The sequence below is a fragment of the Prunus dulcis genome, chromosome 2 (genome assembly GCF_902201215.1).
Source record: "Prunus dulcis chromosome 2, ALMONDv2, whole genome shotgun sequence".
In the NCBI taxonomy this organism is placed as follows: domain Eukaryota; kingdom Viridiplantae; phylum Streptophyta; class Magnoliopsida; order Rosales; family Rosaceae; genus Prunus; species Prunus dulcis.
Genome location: NC_047651.1, coordinates 16,060,163 through 16,087,015, shown reverse-complemented (window position 1 = coordinate 16,087,015; position 26,853 = coordinate 16,060,163). Strand labels below are relative to the sequence as shown.

Here is a 26,853-nt window from a genome sequence, read left to right as displayed (position 1 = left end):
ATGTCCAAAAAAAATCAGAAAAACTGATTTATAATGGCTGAAAATCAACATTTAATAAAGAAACTCAGAATCCTTTGAAAATACCACCAGTATGTACCCCTGTCATTTCCGTCAATTCCCTGGCAGGTCTCGGGCGTCACACAGACTTACCCGAGCCGCAAACTGGCGAAATCAGGGGACTATGATCAGCCTGTCCCGCCGGCAGATTCCTCGATGACACCAAGTCAACTCGAGTCGCTCTGGCAGGATGCAGGGGACCGTAGTCAGCCTGATCCGCAATCCTGGCAGGTCTCGGGGACATAAAGTCAGCCGAGCCGCAATCCTGCAGGTCTCGGGACACCAAGTCTGCCGAGCCGCAAATCCTGGCACTCACGGTCCGAGCGTCCCCGAAACTCGTGAGGCAAAGTCAAGTGCACTGACTGAACTATAATCAGACTGGATGTCCGTAGACATCGGTCCGACTCTGGGTAATCACCATAAAGAAAATGGGTACAAGGTGGTTTTAAAATAGATTCCTTTAGAAAATCCGATTAAAACTGAAATCTCAAATTGTGCTGCTGTCTCATCTGATTTCAACCTCAAACTCTGTTTCTATGACTTTTAAATAAGCAGCACATATTTATAAAACTGTTACTGTACTGATCAAGTTCAGAACCGTAATAAAACTTACTCAAGATCAAATAAAGAAACTTATTCAAATAAATTCATTTCTAAAAACTTATTTATATAAAATCAATATAAACTCATTTATAAAATTTATTTATATAAAAGCACATCAATCATTCATGAAATCTGTTTTATGAAAGAAGGTCCACTCACAAATGGTCCGAGCTACTTCGACCCCTCGAAGATCTCTTTTGCACTTCTGCCGAGCTCCTGGTGCCTGATTATCCCGAAAGATTAAATTAATAAACTGCTGAAATAAAACGAATTTCAACTAAACACCCTGCCCCCGGCTCCTAGAAATACGTGCTTTTCAATTCAAAATATTTCTATGCCCACATTAGCCTTTTCGGACAGTTGGACTAGTTTTTGGGAGGTCCGATACTCAGCTAAGCGATAACTGTCAGATCGGCCGACCTGGGACCCGTGGGGTCCACGATCTCCGATGGCCAATCTGGACTTCCCTGAAGATTTCTCATAGGACGGGAACCATGTTCTGCGAATTTGGCCCGAAACGGACGGTCGGATTGGCCAAAATCGCGTTATCGCTTAAAACCCTAACCCTAGCCCCAGGGTTCGCGATTCCGGAGTATCCGGGACTCCGATTCGCAATCCGTCAAATCCTACGCGATCCTGAAGTCACGTAGACCGACCTATCCAAAATTCAGCGCAATCCAACGATCACACGACACTGCACCCACGGATCGCGCGATATGGAAAATCCGTTCGGGGCTCAAACGGACTCCGAATTGAGATCCGCGAAATCCCACGTACTCGTGACGACACGAGGACCTCAAAACTGGCCAGAACCATGCCACCACCCTGACCCACGCGCTGCCACACGCGCGGGGCAGATCGGGTGTCCAAAGCGATTCGGGTGTGCCGAAAAAATCGTGGAACCGAGACTCCAAACTCCTACCCTAGGTAAAACACCCCATTTGGAGTCACTTTTGTTCTTGGACTACCCCCAAAAAGTGACCGGAAATGGTAGTTTCGAAGGGCCGAAGTTTCGGCCAAACTTCAAGTCGAAAATTTAACCCCTTAACGCTAAAATCGATCGAAGCTCATATACCCATCATCTAGAACACGAAAAATATCTGAGAAACCATACCTTACTCGATCGATTTGGTTGAGAAACGAAGGAGAACGAGCTCCCACAAATTTTCGGAAAAACTGTCGGACCCGGCCTGTTTCGTGGCAGTTTCCGGATACTACAGTGGCGGATGGAGGCTGAGGAGGGGCAGGGCTGATAGAGGGAAGTGAGGTGGTTCGTTTGGAACCGGTATCGCCTGAAACGGTGGCCTGAGTTGGGAGAAATCGCTGTCTAAAGTCGGCTGGTCGAGATGGTTCGAGAGAGTGCAGCTGGGTTTATAAAAACTGAACTTCGAAATATTTACGGTTCTGCCACTGAGACTCTTTTGACTATAACTCCTTCGTTACAACTCCGATTCGGGTCTACTCCGTGTCTACGGACTCTTTCGCCGTGCTCTACGCAACGGCGTAATCGAAATTACCAAATTCTTTCCCGATCAAAAAGTCAACTTTTCCCCTATTAAATAATGCAAGGGCAAAATTGTCTTTTCGCTAAAAGATATTTTCTTTACTTTTTATATATTTTCTTTCTTTTTAGATATTTTGTTTTGGGTTCTTACATATAAACCTTATATATATATAATATTATTATAATATACTTATATACATGTATATATATAAGTGTATATAGGTGTATATATGTATATTAGAATATACATGGGTATAATACATATACATATATTTATATATATGTATGTATATTATAATATATAATATATATGAGTATGTTATAATAATAATAATAATAATAATAATATACATGTATATACGTGTATATATGTATATTATATATGTATGTATATATACATATGTATATATAATATATGTATAATATATGTATATATATTATATATTATAATATACATATATATATATATACGTATATACATGTATATAATATATGTGTATATAGGTGTATCTATATATTATAATATATACATGGCTATAATACATATATACATATATATATATGTATATTATAATAGATAATATATATGGGTATGTTATAATAATAATATACATGTATATACATGTATATATGTATATTATCATATATATATACATATAGTATAAATATATAATGTATACGTGTATATACATGTGTATATGTATATTATAATACATACATGGGTATAATATATATACACATATATGTACATATATATATATATATACATGTATGCTATTATTATAATATTAATATATATGTGTATATGAGCATATTGTAATAACAATATACATGTATATATCTATATGTATTTATATATTATATATGTATATATGTGTTTTTATATATATGTATATACGTGTATATATGTACATTAATATATAATATAATATATATTACATATATACATGTATACATGTATGTTATTATTATAATATTAATATGTATGTGTATATGAGTATATTATAATAATAATATATGTGTATATATCTATATGTATTTATATATATATATATATTATATGTATATATGTGTTTATATATATATACATGTATATGTGTATATACATGTATATATGTACATTATAGTATATGTGTATGTAATAATAATAATAATAATAATAGTAATATATGTTATTAGTATTACAATATAATATATGCTATTAGTATTACAATATAATATATGCATCTTATACATTGGTGAACATAAAACTAGTTAATCATCCCTTTCTACATGGGCTTAGTAGTCCCCTCCTAATGAGGTGTTTTTGGTGGGCCCGGTATTAGCAATCCCATCTAAGACTAGAATTAAATGAAACAAACATGGTACTAAATTGAGTCCAAGCCAGTCCAAGCCAAGCCTGTGTACCAAACGAGCCCTTAATGGTTTTATGGATGGAAATGATAAAGTGAGAAAATTTCAACAATTTTTAGAAATTATGGGGGTTAATTTAAAATTTCAGTTTAAAAAGATAAGATGAGATCGAGTTTCTGTGTTTCGGGAGTAAAACAGTAAATAAGCTTAGGGGAGAAACAGTAAATAAGCCTAACTTAATTGATCGGTTACATTTTCTCTTTTAGTGACAACATCACTTGCAGAAAAGAATCGCCAAGGTTGAAGTTAAAGCGGTGCCGTCTCGGATGATACGCACACTTCACATACAAACAATAGATAGCCGTAAACAAGAAAGGCGCAACCCAATCTGCTGGGATGGCGGCCGAGCCTCCTCGCACCGCCACAACCACAGCAACTCACGCGACGGCCAAAACACAAGTGAAACGACCCCGTTCCATTTTCGACGTCCCCGCCAACTTCTTCGACTCCTGCGAGCTCCTTCAATCTTCCAGCCTCTCTACTGTTTCAACCTCCGAGACCCCTACCTACAACTCCGCCGTCGAAACCCTAGACGACTCCGAGCCTGAGCGGAATGAAGAAATCCGCTCCCAAAACGCCGTCGGAGCACCGCGGTGGACCTGCAACACTTGCAAAGCCGAGTTCGATTCCCTCGAAGACCAGCGCGCGCACTTCAAGTCCGATATTCACCGATTCAACGTAAATTAATCGTTCAATTTTACTTTCTTATTCTCGAATTGTTTATTTATTTAGTTATTATTTTTGTTGGAGGCTCACTTTGGTTTATGCAATGAACATTTGTAAATGAGGAAAAAGCGAAGTTCTTTGATACATTGTTTTGTTAGCATTTTGGATATGCTTATATTTCTTTTGCTTAAATTTTGAATTTCTTATCACATTTTTGTTTGTTAAATGGGAATGCTCGAACTTACAGCGTTACTGTCCAACTTTCAAATTGCTAATCAGCGGTTTGATGTGTGGGATGAGTAGAGTTATTGAACTTTTTTTTTCGATCTTTTTGTTACTCACTAAGTGAACTAATTCCTCAGCTGTAATGTGTATGCGTGCGTGTTTTGGGGCATGTAGTAATTATTTCGTTATATATGATGATAGGTGAAGCTAAGTGTTGCTGGGAAGAGTATTGTGAAGGAGGAGGACTTTGATGAATTAACATCTGATTCTTTTAAAGACTATGATGTCTCGAGTATATCGGGGTCGGAGGAAGATGAGCCTGAAAAGGGATTTGGCTCTTTGAAGTTTTCTAGGGCAAGTGCAAGTATTAGGCAACAGAAGTTATTTATCTACCTTAAGACGGGTGAGCGAGTTTCTGTTTCGAAGTGTTTAATTACAAATGAGTCTGGACCTGAAAGTACTTTGTCATGTGAGGAAGTGATAGAGAGATTGAAAACGTTGGTTCATGAGCCTAGAGATAAGACCCATCTTAGAATTGTGTTGCTTGCAAGTGGTGGGCATTTTGCTGGTTGTGTTTTTGATGGTAACTTGATTGTGGCTCACAAGACCTTCCACAGGTTGGCTTATTATTTGTATTTACATTTCTTTATAATTTTTCTTTTTGTATTTATGATATTCAGAATTCTTTATTTTGTGGTGCAGATATGTTGTAAGGGCCAAAGCTGGAAAAAAACAGTCATCGAAAGATGCAAGTGGAAGGGCTGCACATTCTGCCGGTGCTTCTCTTCGACGTCATAATGAACTTGCTTTGAAAAAGGTATTTGACTTGGTGACATCTCTAATTGATTCGGTGACATTTCTAATTGATTTGGTGACAACCATACGTGAAAATAGATTGCCACTCCTTTATGATGGATATTCTAGTGAATCTTGTAAAAGTTGACTGATTTATAAGTCTTTCATTCTAGGAAATTCAAGAGCTACTTGCTGCTTGGAAGCCGTATTTTGATGCTTCATCTTGCGTTTTTGTTTCTGCTCCTTCTAGCAATCATCAACTGCTTTTTAATGGAGAGAAACCAATTTTTAGTCATCAGCATTGTCTTGTTCGAAATATTCCAATGACTGTTCGGAGACCTACTTATAAGGAAGCTTGGCGTATATATGAGCAATTGACCCAAGTTGGTTACGAACTAGATGTGAATGAAGCTCTTTCAAGTTCCAAAGAGGACCCACCATATAGTTCAGGTATTGACCGCAACATCATACCAAGAATGGAAAAAGTCGACATTGTTGACAGTTTTGATTGTACGGAAAAAAATGAAGCTTTCCCAAATTATGGGAAGTCCGTCGAACTTCCTATATCAAGTGACAGTGATGGTGAGGAAATATGTTCATCAACACCTTTGCATGAAGCAGCAGAGTCTGGAGATACTCATAAAGTGTTGGAACTATTGGAACAGGGTCTGGATCCTTGCATCAAAGATGAAAGGGGACAGACTCCATACATGCTGGCAAGTGAAAAGGAGGTCAGAAATACATTTAGACGGTTCATGGCCTCAAACCCTGATAAGTGGGATTGGCATGCTGCTAAGGTACCTAGTGCATTGACAAAAGAGATGGAGGAATCTCAAGCTGCTAAGCAGGTAAGTGTTTGCAGAACTTCACCTGGTTTCTGTGGATGGTTTGATGCATTGGCCAACTCATGTGAAATAGGACAAAAAACACATTTGTGTTCAGGAGTTTAAATATCTGGGGTGACTATTTAAACCCAAAAATTCCCCCACTTAGCCTCTCTCTACCCCCCCACCCCAATATTTTTTCCTCTAATTTTACCCCTAAAAAATCAAACATGAAATTATTATAAAAGAAATCCTCCAACCTTCTGATTTTGCCACTGATTTTGGAAAATTTAATAATGCGGATCTTATGGGTCAATCATATTGGCCATTCCTCAATTAACCTGTTCAATTGGTCGACCTGGTCTGGTTTTGAGAATACTCTATTTTAGTGCGAAGAAAATGAGAAAGATCATAATTGCAGGCATTTTAACTATAATCCTGCAGCTCATACTGAGATTTAAGAGTTTGGATATTTATGGTTGTCATTTATTGTAATTGGAACACAACCAATACTTTCTTGGGGCAGTGCCTGCACATTTCACCATTTAAAACCTTATCTTTTAGGCCTCTTTCAAATTGTGTTTTGTTATGCATTGATACTTGACAATGAATGAATACGATCTGCTTTCATTTTTGGTTGTTCAGGCTGAAAAAGATGCCAAAAAGAAGGCAAGGGCAAAAGAATTGAAGAAATTACGAAAAGAAAAAGAAAAGAAAGCTCAGGTGCATATTTTGCTTATATTTGGTCCTTTTTCTGTTCCTCAAGATGTATTGGTGGAATTATCTTCTTTTTCTAGGTGACTTGGTTTTGATTCTAGTTTTTCTGAAGAATCTTTTAGAATGCCATTTTTAACGGTGTGATTGATGCACTTGCATTGGTTGTCCATAGCCTTCATGCAGTGATTCAATGCAATTGATTTGTAGGTTGCATCCGTTGATTCACACCTCCCCCAGCATTGGTCGATTGGTGGCACTGGAAAGAGAGAATTGCTAATTTCATTTTCTATTTTGGCTCTTTTTCTGTTGTCTTCTAAAAAATGAAAAGTAGAGTAAAATTTTGAAATAATTTATGTGAGGATTTCTTTGCGGAGTTGTGAGAAAGGTCTTGTTGATTGTAATTCAAAAGGAACAATTGACATCATTGTGTCAGCCGTGTATAGAATTCCTATTTTTCCTCCATCTATATCTTCTTAGTTCAATCTTTCTACATCATCGTGATGTAAATATGCAGGCTCTGGCTGCTGTCTCCCAAAATGCTTTGACGGATTTACGAAACCAAGGACCCTCTACATCTTCTATTCTTAAGGGAAAGCCTCAATCTAGCTCTGGATCACAGATCTCTAAAGAGGTTAGTTAGATTTTCGATGTCTGCTTATATTAAGCCTTTGAAACTAGGCTGGCTCATGTTCGCAATAGCTTCTTACTTTACTTTCCACTCTTCGTTCATCTTGATTAAAGTGTGCATTCTTTCCCCCTTTTTGATTCCAAATCAGGAGGAACTAAAAAGGGCACAGGCAGCTGAGAGGGAGAAAAGGGCAGCTGCTGCCGAGAGGAGAAGAGCAGCAGCTGAAGCTCTTAGTGCTCAAGGCAACAGCACTGCCACTGCACTGAGCACCGCACAACCCAAAAGTGGGGTAGCTGGCGAAATTAACTGCTCCTGTTGTAATGTATCACTGGCTGGTAAAGTCCCTTTTCATAGGTATAATTACAAATACTGCAGCACATCATGCATGCATGTGCACAGAGAGATTCTTGAAGATGGATAACTTAAAAGACTGCTTGTCTGTCTTTACTTTCTTCTTGTTATCACATTTGCAAAGCATTCCGCTCGGTTCTTCTGTATCATCTTTGTTCTGTCATTCTACAATAGTGAAGTAATTGAAGCCTTTCAACGATTTAAAAGCAAACAGCTTAACAGTTGCTTTTGTAACAACCAAGGGTTATTTTTGAAAGATTTCAGCTGGTGTGAATGAATTTCTTTTTGGGATATTTTTTCAGTGGGACACGATTTACTTGCAGAGAAAAAAGAAATATATAGCAGCAGTGCGATTAGCTGCTTCATTAACTTGACGGTGGCCTAATGTGTTACATGCTGTTACTAATTCATGTGTTATAATATAGTTGTGGTTATAGTATTAATAAATAATTACATTTGTTGTAACACAAGTGAATTAGTAATACCATGTAGCGGTGTAATGGCCATATTGAAGAATTTCTTCATTTCATGCATGATTTTTTCTTGACATCAAAATTACTGACTGGATTTTAGGTCAATAAATTTGACATCTTGTGAATTACAAATTACATTTTTCTTACCTAGAAAATATTGGATTTTGTAAAATTAACTTTTAAAAAGAAACAGATGTGGGTTAGGTCAGTTGACCAAGGTAGTGAGTCTGTCCTCTTGCATCCAAGTTCGAACTCCCTTCTTGTAGATTATATTAATTTAGAGTAATTTAAATTTTTGTTTGTATCAAAAAAACTTATAAAAAGAAAATTAATTGAATTCTATTTTGTAGTTTTTCCTTTTAATCTAAAGAACTTTTTATGACAAAATAACAATCTTCCTTTCTCAACGATATTGGGCATCCATGGCTTGTAATCCTTGTTTCGTGTCCAAGAAAAGAAAGTCTCAAAACGGTCCATTCACAGAGTATATTGGCTACTCTTAACAGATAATTCAAACCCAACCCAGAATTTCCATAAGATCAAAATTGACACCTGAGCGCAATGAACAAAACCCCTAGATATGCAACATTTGCTAGGCCGAATTCGATTCCCTCCAAAACTAGCGCACACGCTTCAAACTTTTAAAAAGAGAAGAGAAGTACCTTCTAGTTGCATTAGTTTATATTAACATTGTTCGTTATGTTTGTATATTGCTTTTATTTAAATTTCGAATTTCTGTTTGTTAAATGGGGATGCTTGAATTCACACAAGCCTTTTGTCCAACTTTCAAATTGCTAATCAACTCGCAGGTTAGTTTAGATATAGAAAGTTGTATCATTCCAAGCTGTTGTCTAAACTGCTTTAAATTGCGAAAGTGAATAATCAAACTTAGATATAAAAAGAATGGACACACTATCCTAACCAACTTGTTTAACCCGCATAGTCGTTTGTTTTTAGTAAGACATTGTGATACCTTCTTTGCATTCATTTGTAACCAAAATTTATTAATTAGCAGCTGCTCCTGAAAATTTTATTTAAAAAAAAAATACGAATGTTTTAATGTGAATTTAAGCTTTCTTTAACAATTTTTTTGAAACTGTCAATTTTGGAGTTGGGTTTGTTTTAAAAAATCAATGGTAGTTTTTTAATTTAAAAGAAGTTAAAAGTATTTTTTTGTTATGTTGTAAATGAGCTTTAAGTGTGTTTTTAAAGTTCATTTCATATGAGTTTTTTTTTATAATTTGAACTTCTATATTGAGTATAATAGTGAATCTCCTTTTTTTTGAAAAGGGGGGGGGGGGGCGCGGAAGTAGAATGAAAATTTAATGACCATCATTTCTATGTGTACAAGTTGAGGTAAAATTAAAAAGAAAAAACAAATGAGTTTTATTTACTTTGTTGTTTTTTTTTTTTTCTGATAAAAGTCTCATGAGAATCAATATGTACAACCCCTTGATGCTTAAAAGTAAGGTACAACCGATACGGCAACCCCTTCGGCAGATATAAATAAAGCCCTCGAGCGCACTGACTGAGTAACAGACCAGACCTGCCCATAGCGCGAAAGCTCTACTAAAATTGTGAAGCCCGAGCAGCACAAACTCGTCTTACGCAAATGGTTAGTACTTCTCTCTGTAATTTCGTCGAACACTTTTGCTTCCATAAAATTTCAACTTTGAAGCAGCTCACCTTCTTCGATTTGATCCTTTTCTTTCTGTTATTTGATTTTGTGGGTGTTTCAGTCAGTCACTCTACACACAAATCTGGGCGACATCAAATGCGAGATTTTTTGCGACGAGGTCCCCAAAACCGCCGAGGTCAGTAAACTCAGTTACCAGAAGATTCTCTCTCTCTCTCTCTCTCTCTCTCTCTCTCTCTCTCTCTCTGTGTCTGTCTGTTTGTTTGTTTCCCGATAAAATTCTTTCTGCGCCTTCTTTGATTGTAATTATTAGGTGACGCTTGGGACAGCTACCATAGAAATTACTTACGACTGAAATTCTTTGTTAAATTTGTTGGGAATTCTATTTTGTTTGATTCAAACATTATCCTTTGTCAAAAATCCTCACTATTTTTTCAGTCAGTTAAGCTATTTCAACCATTCCATGCAAGACCTGTCCGATTCTCTGTTCTCAGTGCAGTAAATTGTCGAGTCAACTGAGATTATTAGTACTGATGTTTTGTTCATGGCGATAGTTTTGTCACTCATTCTCATGTTTAATTTCACTACAGAATTTTTTGGCACTATGTGCCAGCGGTTATTATGATGGAACCATATTTCATAGAAATATCAAAGGGTTTATGATACAAGGTGGAGACCCAACAGGTACAGGCAAGGGTGGAACTAGTATTTGGGGCAAGAAGTTCAATGATGAGATAAGAGAGTCTCTAAAGGTAATGATGATCTTGCTCTGTGCCGGTAACATATTTTAAAGCTTGAGCTTGCTGGGTTAGCTCGGTTTTGTTATGTTATTTCCCAAGCATAGATCTTATTATATCATGTATACTAGAAGGTTTGGTAGTTTTCTGTATTGAGTATTATTTTCATGTCTAAATTGCTACAATTTCCCCCCCTTTTTCTTTTGCAGCACAATGCTAGGGGAATGCTATCAATGGCAAATAGTGGTCCAAATACAAATGGAAGTCAGTTCTTCATTAATTATGCGAAGCAGCCTCATCTAAATGGATTGTACACTGTGTTTGGCAAAGTGATCCATGGGTTTGAAGTTCTTGATATCATGGAAAAGGTTTTGTGCTAACTAAGCCAAGTATCCCTTTATGTCAATAAAGTGAATTATTCCCTGATGATGTATGATAATTTGTGCTTATTTGCAACATATCTGGATGTGCATACTCTATTGGTTCATTCATTTCATCTGATGTTAATCTATTTTTCTGTACTACAATTGTCTTTCCCTGATGTATGGAAAAGATATAATGAAATATGATTTGGTCTGATGGAAATAGTAGTGGTCGTGATCAGACCGGTAAAGGACTTTAGCCCTATCGATGAACTATATATTATTACACAGAGATAATATCGAGTTGGTTTGGCAATGTTTGATTAAAGTTGTTCATTTTCTTTGGCGTTCTTTGTTTAAAAATGGTTTTATCTAATGTGTCTGGTTTTGTGCAGACTCCAACTGGACCTGGGGATCGACCTCTTGCTGAGATCAGGCTCAATCGAGTGACCATTCATGCTAACCCGCTGGCTGGGTAACCTGGAATGTTTGACTAGTGGCCATGACCTTTTTTGGAGGTCTTGTATTCAGGATTGTACGCTAGCAATGAGTTGTAGTATGCGATTCGCGAGTGCTGTTATCACCGGCAGAATATGTATAGCCCATTCTGGTCACTTTGTAATGTGACTTTTGGATCTGGAATTTTAGATTTATTGTTCTGGAGGGAATGCTATTTGATGACATGATAATATCACTCAAATTAACAAAACTTGTATTTTCAGTGCGTGTTTGTTTCTTTTTGGCCTGAGCTTTTGGGTTTCTATACCTTTCATGCTCATACTGAGCATAATTTGTTATCTGGGTTGCAAATACGTGAACAAGTTTTTGGTTCATGTTTTATCGTTTCAAAATATTATTTGCGTAAGTGTTGATATTTCGACTCAGTGATCTTATTTTCTCACTCATTTTCAATTACAAGTATTAGTATTTAAAATTACATAAAAAAACATCTTGTTTATCTTGAAGAAACATACCTAATTTCGGGAAAAAAAGGAAAAAAAAAGAAAAGAAGAAGAGAAGATAAGACAACAAGGAATGAAATTAGTATCATAAGAGCATTTCCACCTGTTTGCCATGGTAAAAGGCAAGGGGAGGCAATGGTTGTTACTATTCACATGAATAGTGTCTGTCCTAGCAATTTTTTTGTTGGTTTCCCACCAATTGTCATGGCAACCCAATGGTAAACATTATTCACATGAGATATGAGAAGAGGAATTTGTATAGAGTTTTGGTGTGGGAAGTGAAGAATATGGCTAGGCATTTATATATATATATATATATATATATTGAAATTTTTGGTTTTTTTTTTTAAAAAATTTTGTCGCTGATGTCATCATTGACGTCATAGCCCTCAGGCAATAGCTCGGGCTGTTCTTACATTCGGGCCTGCTAGGGCTTGGTGGAGCCCACACCTTGCCTGGACTGTTTTGTATCGCTGGAAACTGTTTTAGGGGCCTAGGTCCCCTTTTGTTCTGGAGGGGTGCGGTGGAAATGCTCTAACATTGTGTTTTGATGAGGAACTTGAGGAAATTTAGAAGTACAACGAATTTCTTAAATGACGGAATTTAAAATGACGGAAATTAATGTTCTAGTATTTGTAAAGTTTCTTGTTTGGGTGACGGATTTAAAACACGGAATTTAACATTTATTTGAAAAGTTATCTTTTTTAAAAACTCTATCACTCTTGGGATTTTAGAAATGACGACTTTTAGATAGAATTTAAATTTGGGATTTATGATATCAAAATTCCATGTTTTTTCCCACGTGGAATTTTTAAATATCTATGTTTTTTTAATCAAAACAAGGGAATTGATTCATGTCAATTTAGAAATTATGAGTTTTCTCATAATCCCAAGTTTATTTCTCTCATCCAAACAAGGGATGGCAACGGGTCGGGTAGGGGCTGGGTATGACAATATCATCCCTGTCCCCGCTCTCCATCCCCTCCCCTGTCCCCGAACCCATCCCCATTTAATAAGTTTCGGGGAATCCCCGTCCATGTTCCCTTCGGGCAGTGGCGGACTCAGAAATTTTTTAGCGGAGGTGCAAAATTGATTAAGTATGAAAAATGGTTTTTCAGAATAATCATTTTCTCAATATAATTTTTGGCGGCTTTTATTCCTTACACATCAAATAAGAAAACTTGATTTTATGGGATTTTAGTATGAAGTATATATTGACTTAATAAGCCATCATTTTTAGCCTAAATCGTATTTTGCACTAAAACCGATTTTTCATATTTTGATTTGGTAGGAATTTGATTTTCTAGTATTTTTATTTGAATCCAAATGGGGGTACTTCCTTATTTACATTGTAAACTTAAGTAAATGGAGTAATATAAAAATAAATTAAAGTAAAAGGACAAAGACATTTACTTAAATGTTGAAAATGAAAATAAGGTAATCTGTACACCAGTTCAGCAAAGGGGCAGTTTGAAGCACCTACAATGGTTTTTTCGACGAAAGAAGGTGCAGCTGCACCTCCTTGCGCCTTAGTGGATCCGCCTCTGCCTTCGGGGACTATCCCCTATACCGGCCCCGAATCCCCTATTTTTTTCTCAAAAAAAATATTTATGATACATTTTAACATTAAGTTTCATATTAAATTATCATTTAACACATCCAAATTAACTATAAAGTTCAACTCAACTATTCAAAATCACATAAATATGAAATTTCAAAGAAGATTAGGAAGAATTAGGAAAGGGATGTTAACTTAAGGTTAAACATAAATATTATATATAAATATTTATTTATTTAAATACAAACATATATTTTTTCGGGTCGGGTTCGGGGATGGGAACGCCAATACCCCTCTCCATATCCGTCGAGAATTTTTCAAGTTCAAGGATCTTCGTATCCGATACCCGTTTGTCCTTGAAATCACCCCCCATTAGAATCGGAGACCCGACGAAGACCCGCCCTCGCATAAATTTTTACCATCCCTAATCCAAATGCACCGTAATAGATAATAGATTCTACAATGAGAATCACAATCAAGGTTGTCTATCACTTTCGTTCCTTCGTTATTATGATCTCGAGATCGTATGATCTTTATCACTTTTGTATCTTCGTTACCATGATCTTATCGAAAAGACTAAAATACCCAACACATGATCTTTTTGGCGTTTAATATTACTTTGACAAGTATGCTGCTGACATGGTGCATTATACTGCGGCTTCTCCAACAATTTTCCCAAACCTAATGTCCCTCACCCCCCACCCCCCACCCCCCCACCACAGTGAGAAATTGAGTATTGCCAATCATAAGAAGACCCAAATCCCAACTGCCAACTCACTGTCCCAGTCAGTGTCCAACCAGTGTCACTTTCTTCCCCAAATTGTTGATAATTAGGGTTTCAAAAAAGACCTCTGCTAATTGCTTTCCTTCTCCGTCCTTCAATGTCTGCCGTAGGCGAAAGCGATGTGCCCTCAAATCCCACTCCAACAAAACCCAATGGCGCTGTGAGCACTACACCTCCACAAGCCAACCAATGCACCAGGCAGTTCATGACCTCCGTGGCGTCCAAGATCGCCTCCCAGCCTCTCCAGAATTACGATCCTGGAGTCTGGGGCGTCCTCACCGCCATTTCCGACCAGGCCCGTAAACGCAGCCAGGTAACCACCTCGTAAATTACGTTATTCTCTTTCTCTGTTCAATTCATGTGCTGTATTTACTGACTGCAACGAACGTGGGTTTTGTTGTTTTTGTTGAAACTGTTTTGTACTGGGGCTCAAAATCCGACCTTTGTACAAATTTTCTAAGTTTTATGTATTGCTTATCAAATAATTGACGTTCTTGAGGCTATATTTTTACTTTGTTTTATGTTGTTTTGATGCATTCGTTGTGAGTTTGTACTAATTTTTAAAAGCATTAATAAAAATTTGCGAACCAGGGTATAAATATCCTTTTGACTGCTGATGAGCATTACATTGGCCGAACCGTGGCTGATGTGCGTTTCCAGATCGAATCCACTGCGGTTAGTGCAAGACATTGCAAGATATACAGGAAGATGGCTGCTAATGGAGACACGAAGCATCCATCGGTATTCTTGAAAGATATGAGGTTGTGTACTGTTCTTCTTAGAGATTTTTCAGCTTCGTATTCCAATTATCACGTATTTGATTGAATTGGGACTTTTGCAGCACAAATGGGACATATCTCAACTGGAAGAAGTTGACAAAAGGTGGCCCTGAAGCTGAAGTACGCCATGGAGATATTATATCTCCTTCTGCACCTCCTCAACATGGTAATTATTAATAATCGAGATGCTGAGATTAAGTAGGCTTCTTAAAGTATAATTTGAGAGGTGTTAATTCTAAGGGTTTGTGTTGAGATTCCTTTATTTTATTTTATTTTATATTTATTTATAGTTTGTGATAAGCCATAGTCTCGTTTACAGAAAGTTATTGACCTTTTTTATCTGTCATATAATTACAGATGTTGCATTTGCATTCGTATACAGAGAAGTTTTAGTGTCCAATACCAGTACAGATGGTGCATTTGCAAAAAGAAAAGCAGGTATATTCATGACAATGTTAGTATGGTAGTTGTTAATCCACTTTATATAGTTTTCTTCGTGTGTGCTCATGCTGCTCTCATATTGGAGTCAACATTAGATGCTGAGTACATGTGGTGTTCCTACAATTGTTAAAAATCAGAAATGGGGCTAAACCACATCTTTCTTGTGGTTGTGGCAACCATGAAAGCATTCAAGTCTTTCGGTGGACACTTCTGATTGGGAAGTGCCACTGTACATAACTATTTTACTCAGGTCATAATAGATTCGTAGAGATTTGATCAAAACAAATGTTCCGTTGTCGATTAGAAATTTGTAGTACTTAAGCTATGTCAAATGCTACTAGTGAGGATAAAAATTTGATGGCTAAGCCCTAGAGGTGATCAACTTCTGGAGAACCTGAAACTATAAATTTTTTTTGGAGTTGGCAGTGAAATAACACTGTTGTCGGCCTAACATTTAAAGGTGTCTTGTGGGGTTTAAGGTTTCATTTCTTGAAATTTCCAAAACGAGAAAAAAAAATTAGAAAGAGAATTGGAGAAATAAGATGAATGAAGAAAAAAAATGAAAACTAGAGAATGTAGGGATACTGTGCCTCATTCTATTTCTTGTGTTTCTAGGTAGATCAAATGGTCTGCATGAGCATGACTGTGGATGTAGCTCTGGCGGAGTAGTTAATATTACTTGTTCTTGTATGTGACATAGTTTTCATTATTTTTTGACGTCTTTTCTCTTTTTAATACAGAGGATTTTGTTTCTGATACGAAGAGACTAAAAGGCATTGGCATTGGTGCTCCGGAGGGTCCTATATCTCTTGATGATTTTCGAAGTCTTCAACGGTCAAACACGGTATCTCATTTTGATGATATTACAGTAGTGGTTGCTGACGTATAGGACTGTTGTTAATTGATCATGGACAGTCTATATAATTAACTTTGAAAACTCCCGTATTCAGGAATTGAGGAAGCAATTAGAAACTCAAGTTGTTACAATTGATACATTGCGCAATGAGAATCGTCTGGCTGTTGAGCGTCATGAAAATGTATGCTGCTGTTGACTTGTGATCTCTCTCGCTCACAACAGTCTGCTTATAGATGACAGGTGTTGTTCAATTTGCAGGAAAAGAAAGAATTGAAAGAATCAGTTGCAAGGCCTTACCTTGATCAACTCAGTGAGTTGCATCACACTCTGGAGATTAAACAGAAGGATCTGGTAGAGGCCAGTAGAATATCTGCAGAAACAAAACATGCTATCGAAGACCTCAATGAAAGGCTCAGTGCTGCTATGCAGTCATGTTCTGAAGCAAATGAAATAGTGAATAGGTAAATCACATATTATTTGGTCATGTGTTTTCTAATATAATTATTCTTCTCAATAGAGTCAACTTATAGTATTACCAATAAGAAATTAACACAATATTGTTTGAATAGCTGGCCCCATTTTTTTCTGGCTAGGAGTTCAAGTTGCTTCTCGTTATACCCGATTTTATGTCGTGCACAAATCTAGAGTTCCAAATTTTCTGATCCATGGCCTGGGAAGAACATGGACACCATTTTGTTTGGGTGGCCAACTTTTTTGAATCAGAGAGTTGTGGTGTTTGGTAAAAGCATTGCAGGAACCCGGCATTAACAATACATTCAAATAAAATTTACAATAATTTTTATTTCTTTTTACCTTTTTTTTTTTTTTTTTTTTTTTTTCCATTTAGAAGAGATGGAAAGCAGTGTAACAAATGGCTATAGCTGGGATGACTTATGCTATTTTTTGGTAATATTGATTTACACATTAACTACTTGTTTATCTTACTTCATTTGAGCATGCTGATGCTAGCATGGCTTGTTTTGTCTAGAACAGTGGTGCCTTGCCTGTCTCTTCCCACCTTAGTCAGAAAGCTAGAGCAAGTTTTATTTGTGGTGCAAAATATTGTGATAGTCTTATTTCTTGTTTGTAGTCAGAAAGCATCTATAGCTGAACTCAAGGCACAACTGGATGAAGAGCGCAATCAGAGAAGAGAAGAACGAGAAAAGGCTGCAGCAGATCTAAAAGCAGCAGTGCAGAAAGCTCAACTAGAGGCTGAAGAGGAAATAAAACGATTTTCGGATGCTGCCACGAGACGACAGAGAGAGCAACAAGAAGTAATTAAGAAGCTTCAGGTCTGGATGCTTTTACAGTTCATTATTTCATAGGTGGATGCTTATAATATTTTGGTGGTATTGAGGAATGATATATGGACATTTGTGGTCTCAGGAATCAGAGAGAGAAACATGTTTACTAGTAGAAACCTTGAGAACCAAATTGGTAATGTTGGCAGTACCTTTATATATATATATATATATATATAAAATATTTCATGTTGTGTAATTAAATACTTTGTTTGAACCATGGGAGGTCTTTATCTTGACTCCCCTGTGTGCTGCAGGAAGACACTAGGCAAAAGTTGGTTATCTCTGACTATAAAGTTCGCCAGCTTGAAACCCAACTTTCTGAAGAGCAGTCAACCTCCGAAAGTCGAAAAATAGTAATATGCCCCTTTGTGCCTACTTAGATATCATTATAGTTTATCTTCATTTGCAAATAGCTGTTGTAGCTAAGTTCCTTACCACATTTTGGATATTTGGGCAGAGAGTAGAAGAACTTGAACATGAGATGAGAGGACTGCGGAAAGAGCTTGAGAGTGAAAAGGTAGAAATGCAAGTTTTTATTTTGCCTTCTACGGTGTTGTAAATGGTATAATGTGCTAACCATGTTGTCTTGTAGGTAGAAGCAGAAAGAAATTTATTGTATGTATTTATAGTTACTTCTTTAGCTGATGTATTTTTTGCTGTTGGTAGCAGGCGGCTCGAGAAGAAGCATGGGCCAAAGTTTCTGCCCTTGAACTAGAGATAAATGCTGCTATGCGAGATCTTGATTTTGAGAGACGGAGACTTAAAGCTGCCAGAGAAAGAATTATGCTTAGGTAAAGATTCCTGAAGGATTATATAATGTAATTTTATTACCGCTGCATAGGGCTTGAGTAAACTGTTTTTCTCATATCTGCAATTTTGTGGCTATATTCTTTATTTATTTTATGTTTCTCCGATCCCTCATTTCCCTGTTATGTCATTGCTGAGTTTGTGAAACTCTTTCCGTTGAAGTGTTTTTGTGTATTATTCATGATCAGACCCCCCAAGTTTTTGGATTGTACAAATTTTTGTACTCTTAACAATCGAGTTTTTTTTTTTTTGGGGGGGGGGGGGTTGGGGGTGGGGAGGATGGTGTGGGGGGTGTAATTTGCCACTATGCCTTTTCTTTTTTCTTTTTTTCTTCTTTTAACGCTGGATTTGAACCATTTCAAGGAGTCATTTACTTAAACGGTGAACATATGGTTTCTATGCAGGGAGACACAGCTAAGAGCATTTTATTCCACAACCGAGGAGATTTCTGTACTTTTTGCTAAACAGCAGGAACAGTTGAAATCAATGCAGAGGACGCTGGAAGATGAGGAAAATTATGATAACACATCAGTTGATATTGACCTCAATGTGACTGTTGGTGATATAAGTGGAACTGAAGGCAGAGGAAATGAAGCAATCAGATATCATAATAACATTACTGGTAAAGCAGGGTCAGCTACAACACTGCAGAGGTCTGACAGAAATCAAGTTGTAACTTCTAGTGATGAAGTTAGTGTTACAGAGAAGCATGACTGTGATATCAGAAGCCAAGAAGGTCAACATACCGAAGAGGTAGAATTTACAAGTGCAGACCATGGGGTCAAGGGTGGCTTTGGTTCTGAGATTGATGGTGTTGGCACAGCACCAATTATGGAGGGAGATGGCATTGAGACTGAGCAAGTTCCTGAAACTGAAAGCCCTGGAATCAACGGCGAGCAGAATATTGATCTGAATAAGATTGTCACTTTTGATGGGGATACGATGCAACTTGATGATGAAGCCAACATACAAGAGAACGATGAGCAGGTACCAATGATTTGTCAGGAGCGTCACTCTCAATCAAATAGCCCCCGTGAAACTCTAAAAGATATGGGAGATACGGAAGGCTGTGGCGCAATCAGGACAGCAGACCTTATAGCTTCTGAAGTTATTGGTAGCTGGGCTTGCAGCACAGCCCCTTCTCTCCGTGGAGATAATGAATCTCAAAGAAGTAGAGACAACAATGAGGAAGGTGCTGCCGGGCCACACGACTCCACTGATCAGGTGGCTGAGAGCCAAAGTAATCCCTCTTCTGATGCTGCTGCCAGAAGACAGAATCGCGAACGTCAAGCACTGAGTGAAATGATTGGTATTGTTGCTCCAGACTTAAAAGGGCAGTTCGGTGGAACTGTGGATGATAGTGATGATCACGGGAGAGAAAAAGAGGGTACTCCATCCGACTCAGATACTGAGAGTTGTTCGAACAATGAAGAAGATAACAGAACTGATGCTGAAGGTGGATCAATTTCGGATTCAGAGACTGAGGGTAGTGATCAGGTTGCCGAAGATAAAAAATTGGGTGATGCAATGGATGAAGATGAACAAGATACAGAAGATTCTCTTGGATAATAGGCATGTAAGGAATGCACTAACTACTCTAATACTTATCTGGTTTGGACACGAATGGACCTGTAAATACGCAAGACATGTCTGGATTTCGCGTCTCCTTGCAGTTGACAGTTATGGTGTATATATTTAGCTTTTTCTATACCCTTTTCACCAAGGAATTAAATTTTTTGTTTTGTTTTTGACTGGCGAGGGCAGGCAATGATCAAATGCCATGGGGTGATGATCTAGGATGTTGAACCTAGGTAGTAACTTGGCATGCCTAAATTTGCCACCTCAAAAATGGGATCTGAGTAAGGTATGGTATTTTGAAAATTTTGAAGAGTAGATTTGTCTTAGTATTAATTTTTTAAGTACATGTTGCTCCACTCTCCCATCCTACCCCTACACCCGCCCACCCCCCCCTTCTCTCCTTGTCATTCTTATAATTGGGACTTGATGTTCATTGAGGCTTAAGAGTCCCCTTCCCCCATCTACGGTCGAAAGTTTGAGCACTGGTGACATTCTATCTTTGCAAATGCGTCTGCCCTGGTGAAAATGTGCATTGGAGACTCGATCATACTGGGGAAACATGTAACATGTGTCAACCCTTTAGCACATGAAAGATACACCCATTACGTGTAAGTTTTTCTCCGGGAGGAGAAGAGTTCATGGTCTAAGAATCCTTTTTTCTCCAAAGCAAAGGCATACCATGTCATTTAGAAAGTCAAATTTTAGTTGTTGGATTATGATCTCAAAGTAATGAGCACTTTTGGCTTACAAGTCAGAAGCAGTGAGTTTTGTCAACCAAGTGGATAATTTAGGAAGTCAAAATTGTCAAGGCAGCAATCAATATACTTAATTCGTTCCAACACTCGAACGCTCTTCCTTCTTGCCTTTAGAAAAGAAAGCATCGTGTCTGTGTCGTGGCATCTTTCTTATGAACTGAGGTAAATTGTAATGAGAAAGTCCATGTTTAGAAGCCCTTCCAAATACGTAACTTATAAATAATAATAATAAAGAAAGAAAGAAGGAAAGAAAATAACAAAAATTATTAGGATGAGGATGCGTGCCAATCTTAAGGGCAATCGATGGCAGTAGGCAAATTGAGTGGCAGATGGATGGATAATTGGTGTTGGTGATGGTGATGTGGACCACCATTGGTTGATGGTGAAAGGTGCATGAGCAGTCATGATAAGGAAAAGGTTCATGTGAAATTACATTACACTGAATTAAAATTAAGTTTAATTATTTTATTAATTTCTGAATTTAGACTTGATTTGCATTTGAGTTCTTCAATTTCCAAAATCGTTCCCGTGGTTCTTTAACTTCACTTTCGTCATGACAAATGGTCATACCGTCAATTTTGTTAAAATTTTCTATTAAATGCAGGAGCAAAATAATATTTTTATATTAAAATCAAAAAAATGAATAAAAAATTATATCTTTAAAATAACAATAAAATAAAAAACCAACCTTTTTTTTTTTTTAAAGTTCGGGGGGAGTAGAAATCGGGATAGAGGGGGAGAAAGAGAGTTTATTTTAATTTTTTATTCATATTTTAATCAATTTAATACAAAAATATCATTTTGCCCCTGCATTTAACAGAAAAGTTAACAAAATTGACAGTATGACCATTTGTCCGAACAAAACTGAAGTTGAAGGACCACGGGAATGATTTTGGAAATTGAAGGACTCAAATGCAAATCGAGTTTAAGTTCAACGACTAATAAAACGATTAATCCTTAAAATTACAATAAGTTCAAAAGAAAACACAAATTCGATTAGAATTCCCATGACTTTGAATCTAAAGGAGTAAGAAAAAATGTTTTAAAACCCAACTTTTTGTTCTAACTTCGTTTTTCCTCTACTCTTGATCACATAAAGGATTATTGGAAGGCCCATAGAGGATCCACTTGTTATGAATGAGAGAATTGAGAAAAAAGGGAAATATAAATTTGAGAAGAGAGTTGGGTTTGTAGTATCCTCCATAAGAAGTAGGTACCCCTTTTCTATTGTGACCTTCGTTAATTACTAAGTGCCCTAAACTATTCTCAGTAGTGGAGCCATGTGTAGCAAAAGTATATATTTATTGAAGGTGATGAATTGAAATACGAAAATTGTAGGGGAGCATTTATATTTGTTATCACACACACAATTTTTGTGTGTGTTAAAGTTTGAAAATGAAAGGGGAGATGTGCTATTAGGGTTCGAATCTGAGATTATATATAGGCAAATACTCTTATTATTAAGTCATGAGGCCATCGGCTTATCACACACACTTTACATGTATATATCATGTTCTTCTCCCAAAAACAGTTGTATAGAAAACAAGAAAAGATTCGAAAGTTGTAAGCAAAAAACCAAAGTGAAAGCAATGAGATCATTTTTGAAAATGGTAGGAGCTTCATTTGTTTGTTGACTTCCTTCATCTCCCTCATGGGTAGTATATAAGTACTGAGGAGATAGTATCACAAGAAATGAGTGAAGCCTGCTCTGGTCGTAGCCCTAATTATCAAACAGCCAAACATCCATCCCATGTCCAAAAGGGCATGATGAGGGACTCTAATACATGCCTATAATCACAGTGTATACCACCTACTACACTAAGTATGTCATCATATAGTACACCATCTTTTTTCTGGTCGGCGGTTTATTTTAGGTGTTTTACGATAATGTTCTATTGCTAGACTTATATTGTCAAATAAATGTTTATATTGACACATATTATGAATATGAACCACACATTTTGACAAAAGCAAAAGTCAACAATATCTTATGTTGTGAGTTAGCGTAACATGAAGAATATGTAATGACATCATCTATCCTTAATATTTTTGCGAAAAGAAAAGAAAAGCATTTCATTTTATCCACCGAACCTATTTAGCTCCTTGTAGGTAGCAAATCATAAGGCTTGTGACAAAAATGTGAAAATTTGGTCCCCAATTGTATTATGGGGCTGGCAAGTTAAGTGTCCAACCAGCTAGAGTTAAGGGACCATGTGAAGTGGCTGAGCTGAATTTGGACAAAATACGATTGCCACTACCATCATAATGATGATATTACCATCCAATGGCAATGGGTGAGAGAGAGAAAGAGATGGTGGCGATGATGATGGTGAAGAAGAAGATGAAGCCAAAATGGGGTTCATTTTCCAAATAAATGAGTATGGCTTTGGCACTCAATTACACCAAGAAAAGAGACAAAAGGAGAGGACCTAACAACATTGACTACTCCCTCTTCATCCTCCATACTTAGCATCCCTTCCAATAAACTACTCATTTCCCTTGGCTTCTCGCAAGGCCCTACCCCAAAATGCCCACGTGAATTGCACGTGACATTACACGTGAACCTTTTTCCTTCACAAGTTTAGACAAACTAACCTAATCAAAATAAATCATAACACATATGATTTTTTTATACAAATAATAATTAATCTAAATTATAAGGAGGAGGATTCGAACTCAAGTGCAAAATGAGAAGTGGAGAGCACATCCGCTCTAACCAACTTGAATAATCATAACATATATCTATTCATATTGGGAGTCTTGTTACAACTATCTAACGAAATATTTACACTATTGAATTGTTAATTTCAACTATTCGTACTTATCCTTCAAGAAAAAGAACCGTACATCTAGTAAATTAATATGGTACCTCAGCCAACGCTAACAAGTATAAAGAATGTTCTTGGTTGGTAAGCATTTTTAAATTGTGCTTAGAGGAAATGATTACATCTATAAGTTCTGAGTTTACACGTAACGTTTTCTCATGTAAAAGCAAAAGAGGGTTCCAAAGGGTTTGCGTCTACTTTTCAAACACGAGCCTTATAAAAACAGATTGCTTAAGATAAGAACTAACTAAAAGTTCAAAAACAAACACCCACTTTTTGACAATATGCCCCATTTTGCCTCCATATATCTTCTCCAGCTAATTATCTGCCATAATTTCACGTGGAATTTCAGAATCAACCCCATTCATATAATCCTCACACCCCATTAGTCATTGACTTAATTAAAGTAATTGTTTATTAACTAATTAATTAATATATTTAAAACAAAATCTGTTTAGCTTTAGGAAATATGCATCCAAATGTTTTCTGAGTATTCAAACTTGATTTCTACAGTAATGATTTGGTTGATTGATTGCAGCACATGATCATGGAAATAAGTCATTTTCCACATTGAGGGCTCTGCAGAAAAGAAACCCAACCCTATTAATTGAAATGAAACTCAAAGGGGGGAAGTTCTAAAATTCAACAAAGTGGCTCTACCAGGTTGGGATATTCAGTCACTTTCCATGTGCCGCAGCAAAACCCAAGTGCGACTGCCCCCTCTCAACACTCAATCCTCCTTAGGAGTTAGGGGGTACTGTATGTTATAGGAAATTAATCATAGCATTTTCTTGTTACCGACAAATAACAGTTTGAGACATATGGGAACAATTTTCCTTGTGTGTACAAATAACAGTTTGACATTTATGGGAACAATTTTCCTTCTGTGTTTTTGACGCGTTCGTTAAGTTATATGTGGAAAAGATGCCAAAAGGAATAAGGGAACCCTCTAATATTTATTTATTTTTCTAGCGTCTTCTCCTCTGCAATTAATTTCATCCCCTACTGGCCTTTGTAATGATGACCCTTTGCGCCATCATTGCTATGAAAAGCCCTCTCTCTCTCTCTCTCTCTCTCTCTCTCTCTCTCTCTCTCACCAAGGGAGACAGATACAAACACAAAACAATTGTTATGTGGCTCACCTTTTTCTCCTGGGTTCTGCCAAGTGACCTCTGCTATTTAAAGTCCAAGAACATTTTTCACAACCCACATTTTTGTTAGCTTTCTCTTCTCCAGATTTACACACATTTAAGTCTCTCTCTCTCTCTCTCTCTGTCTCTCTCTCTCTCTCTCAGAGAAAAGCAGCAACTGAATTGTAGAGGAAAACAATGTGTATGAACTCCTCAGAAATGACTCCATGCAGTCCTCAATACTCTGCTTTTCGCCTTCGAAGGCCATCAAACCAACATAACTTTCGAGTTCACCGCTTAATCAACAGGTCTTGTTCCTTCACAGTCTATATATCTCTCTCCCTCCATTTATCTATATATCTATCAATCAATCAATCAATCTATCTATCTATCTATCTATCTCTCTGTTTGTCTTCTTCGGTTTTTTACTTTTTATCTAAGAGATTTGTTATATGTAAGCTAACAGGAAGAGGAAAACAGCAAAAGAACCAAAAGGGGCAGAGATAGGAGGGGCAAAGGTAGAGATGGAAATCAAGAACCTGAAGCTATACATGGAGAATCAGAGCATTATAGAAGAGAACAAGAAGCTGAGGAGAAAAGCACTTCTTCTTGTCCAAGAGAACCAAGCCTTGTTTTCACAGCTCCAACAGAAGCAGCTCTCTCCCAACAAATGAAACAGTACCAATATATGCATGCAGCAGCACCATGAAACCGAAACCTCGTTACCCTAATGTAAACATATATTTAATTTAATGCTTTGCAATTTTCATAAAATTATTATTAGAAAAAAAAAGTTAACAAGGAGTAGTTCTACTAGGGGCCCCTCTTAGCCTTGATTTGTTTTTTCATCTCCTTGTTGGGGAAGTTCTAAATTCTAATGTCTCATCTTCCCCCCCCCACCTCACTTAGTTTGTGGGCTAATTTTGGTTAATTATGGATGATTTACCTTTTATGTGTGTCATGTAGATTAGTAGGTGCAATCCTTTTACATATTCTTCTGTAACTTCACTTTCCTTTTTTTTTTTCTTTTTTTTTTTTTTTTTGTTGCCTGTGTGAGAGAGCAAAAAACTTGCATATCCCAAGTTTCATACATCTTTCTCTTTGTCACTCTCGTCACGTGACGAGATAAATATAGAAAAAAATGTGTAAAACATGTTACATGCAAGTTTTACTCAAGTTTTAGTCATGTGTGTGTGTGGCAAAAGAAGATATTACCCAAATGTGTCCTCTCAGGGACAGTGTTTACTGTGAGGGTGTGTACATGTAATGTAAAGGTTAAGAAGTCTTTCAGATTGAGATTCTGTGATGCATGTCTCTGTCTGTCTCCTCAAAACCCAGGTGACCCCCCCAAATTTGTTAAGAGTCTCAGGTCCCCCAAAAAACAAAAAATTTTAATAAATAAATAGATAAAGAAAATCATCCTCATGTGCATAAATGTACATATATCTTAAACAATGCTTGGCAGATAGCCGTCCAATTTTGGGGACAAGTATATTTCATTTAATACTTTATATAAATCTCTTCTGATATTTGAAGGGTGTGTGATTTATCATGTACCTCTATCAAGCTATGCGCAGACTTTGGAATGTTCTTAACACCCCTCACATGATCATGCTTCTAATCTTACTTCTTAGTGATGCAAAATGCTACAACCAACCACTGGAAGAAAATTGAGGAAACCCATTATTTGTATTCAAAGCTAAGTCAGAATTATGTGTAGGCAGGGGAGGCCTCTTCTCCTGAAATAAATCGAAGGGAGCAGAAAACAGAAAACTAGTTCATATTCGTCAGAACTCAGATCAGGATGAAACCTTGCGAATCTGATCATAAACGGGTAAGTCGGTTAAGCCAAGGAAGGAAGATGTTTTGATGAACAATGAATCTAAAGCCATGTGAGGGGCTGAGGCATTGAACTGATTAAAAATACAAAATAACAAGTTAAAAACGGACAATTTAACAAAGAAAAAGGGTTTGCAGATATTCACTAGTTTAATTTTCTAAATTCAGGTTTTCACTTCGTCAAATTTGGATGATCATGAAATCTGTTAACGAACTGAACTCTCATATGAGATGGCTAACCTTT

The 26,853-nt window shown here is 36.9% G+C and overlaps 4 protein-coding genes across 7 annotated transcripts; all 4 read left to right on the top strand.

Annotated features, from left to right (window-relative positions):
• Positions 1–3,792: 3,792 nt before the first annotated feature.
• On the top strand, positions 3,793–8,152 carry LOC117619613 (ankyrin repeat and zinc finger domain-containing protein 1). Of its 3 annotated transcripts, XM_034349605.1 has the most exons (7): positions 3,793–4,255; positions 4,670–5,085; positions 5,171–5,285; positions 5,437–6,111; positions 6,733–6,810; positions 7,319–7,435; positions 7,581–8,152. In XM_034349605.1, the coding sequence occupies exons 1-7, from the start codon at positions 3,914–3,916 to the stop codon at positions 7,851–7,853; spliced, it is 2,016 nt and encodes a 671-aa protein (XP_034205496.1). In that variant the 5' UTR covers positions 3,793–3,913; the 3' UTR covers positions 7,854–8,152. The 3 variants fall into 3 exon arrangements, with proteins under 3 accessions (XP_034205496.1, XP_034205497.1, XP_034205498.1); XM_034349606.1 differs by lacking the exons at positions 7,319–7,435; positions 7,581–8,152 and adding an exon at positions 7,012–7,286; XM_034349607.1 differs by lacking the exons at positions 7,319–7,435; positions 7,581–8,152 and adding an exon at positions 6,977–7,286.
• Positions 8,153–9,743: 1,591 nt separating this feature from the next.
• On the top strand, positions 9,744–11,824 carry LOC117617543 (peptidyl-prolyl cis-trans isomerase CYP18-1). Its single transcript, XM_034346963.1, has 5 exons — positions 9,744–9,871; positions 9,996–10,070; positions 10,483–10,644; positions 10,839–10,997; positions 11,387–11,824. Exons 1-5 carry the CDS (start codon positions 9,869–9,871, stop codon positions 11,468–11,470), a joined length of 483 nt encoding a protein of 160 aa, XP_034202854.1. The 5' UTR covers positions 9,744–9,868; the 3' UTR covers positions 11,471–11,824.
• A 2,379-nt stretch (positions 11,825–14,203) lies between these two features.
• Positions 14,204–20,375, top strand: LOC117617542 (rootletin). Of its 2 annotated transcripts, none has more exons than XM_034346962.1 (13): positions 14,204–14,608; positions 14,887–15,056; positions 15,137–15,240; positions 15,432–15,512; positions 16,256–16,359; positions 16,466–16,552; positions 16,630–16,832; positions 17,462–17,663; positions 17,758–17,808; positions 17,930–18,028; positions 18,133–18,192; positions 18,345–18,466; positions 18,887–20,375. In XM_034346962.1, the coding sequence occupies exons 1-13, from the start codon at positions 14,393–14,395 to the stop codon at positions 20,049–20,051; spliced, it is 2,664 nt and encodes an 887-aa protein (XP_034202853.1). In that variant the 5' UTR covers positions 14,204–14,392; the 3' UTR covers positions 20,052–20,375. The 2 variants fall into 2 exon arrangements, with proteins under 2 accessions (XP_034202853.1, XP_034202852.1); XM_034346961.1 differs by having other exon boundaries at positions 18,342–18,466.
• A 4,214-nt stretch (positions 20,376–24,589) lies between these two features.
• On the top strand, positions 24,590–25,722 carry LOC117617544 (protein LITTLE ZIPPER 1-like). The gene is made up of 2 exons (XM_034346964.1): positions 24,590–25,078; positions 25,237–25,722. The coding sequence occupies exons 1-2, from the start codon at positions 24,969–24,971 to the stop codon at positions 25,442–25,444; spliced, it is 318 nt and encodes a 105-aa protein (XP_034202855.1). The 5' UTR covers positions 24,590–24,968; the 3' UTR covers positions 25,445–25,722.
• Positions 25,723–26,853: the final 1,131 nt, after the last annotated feature.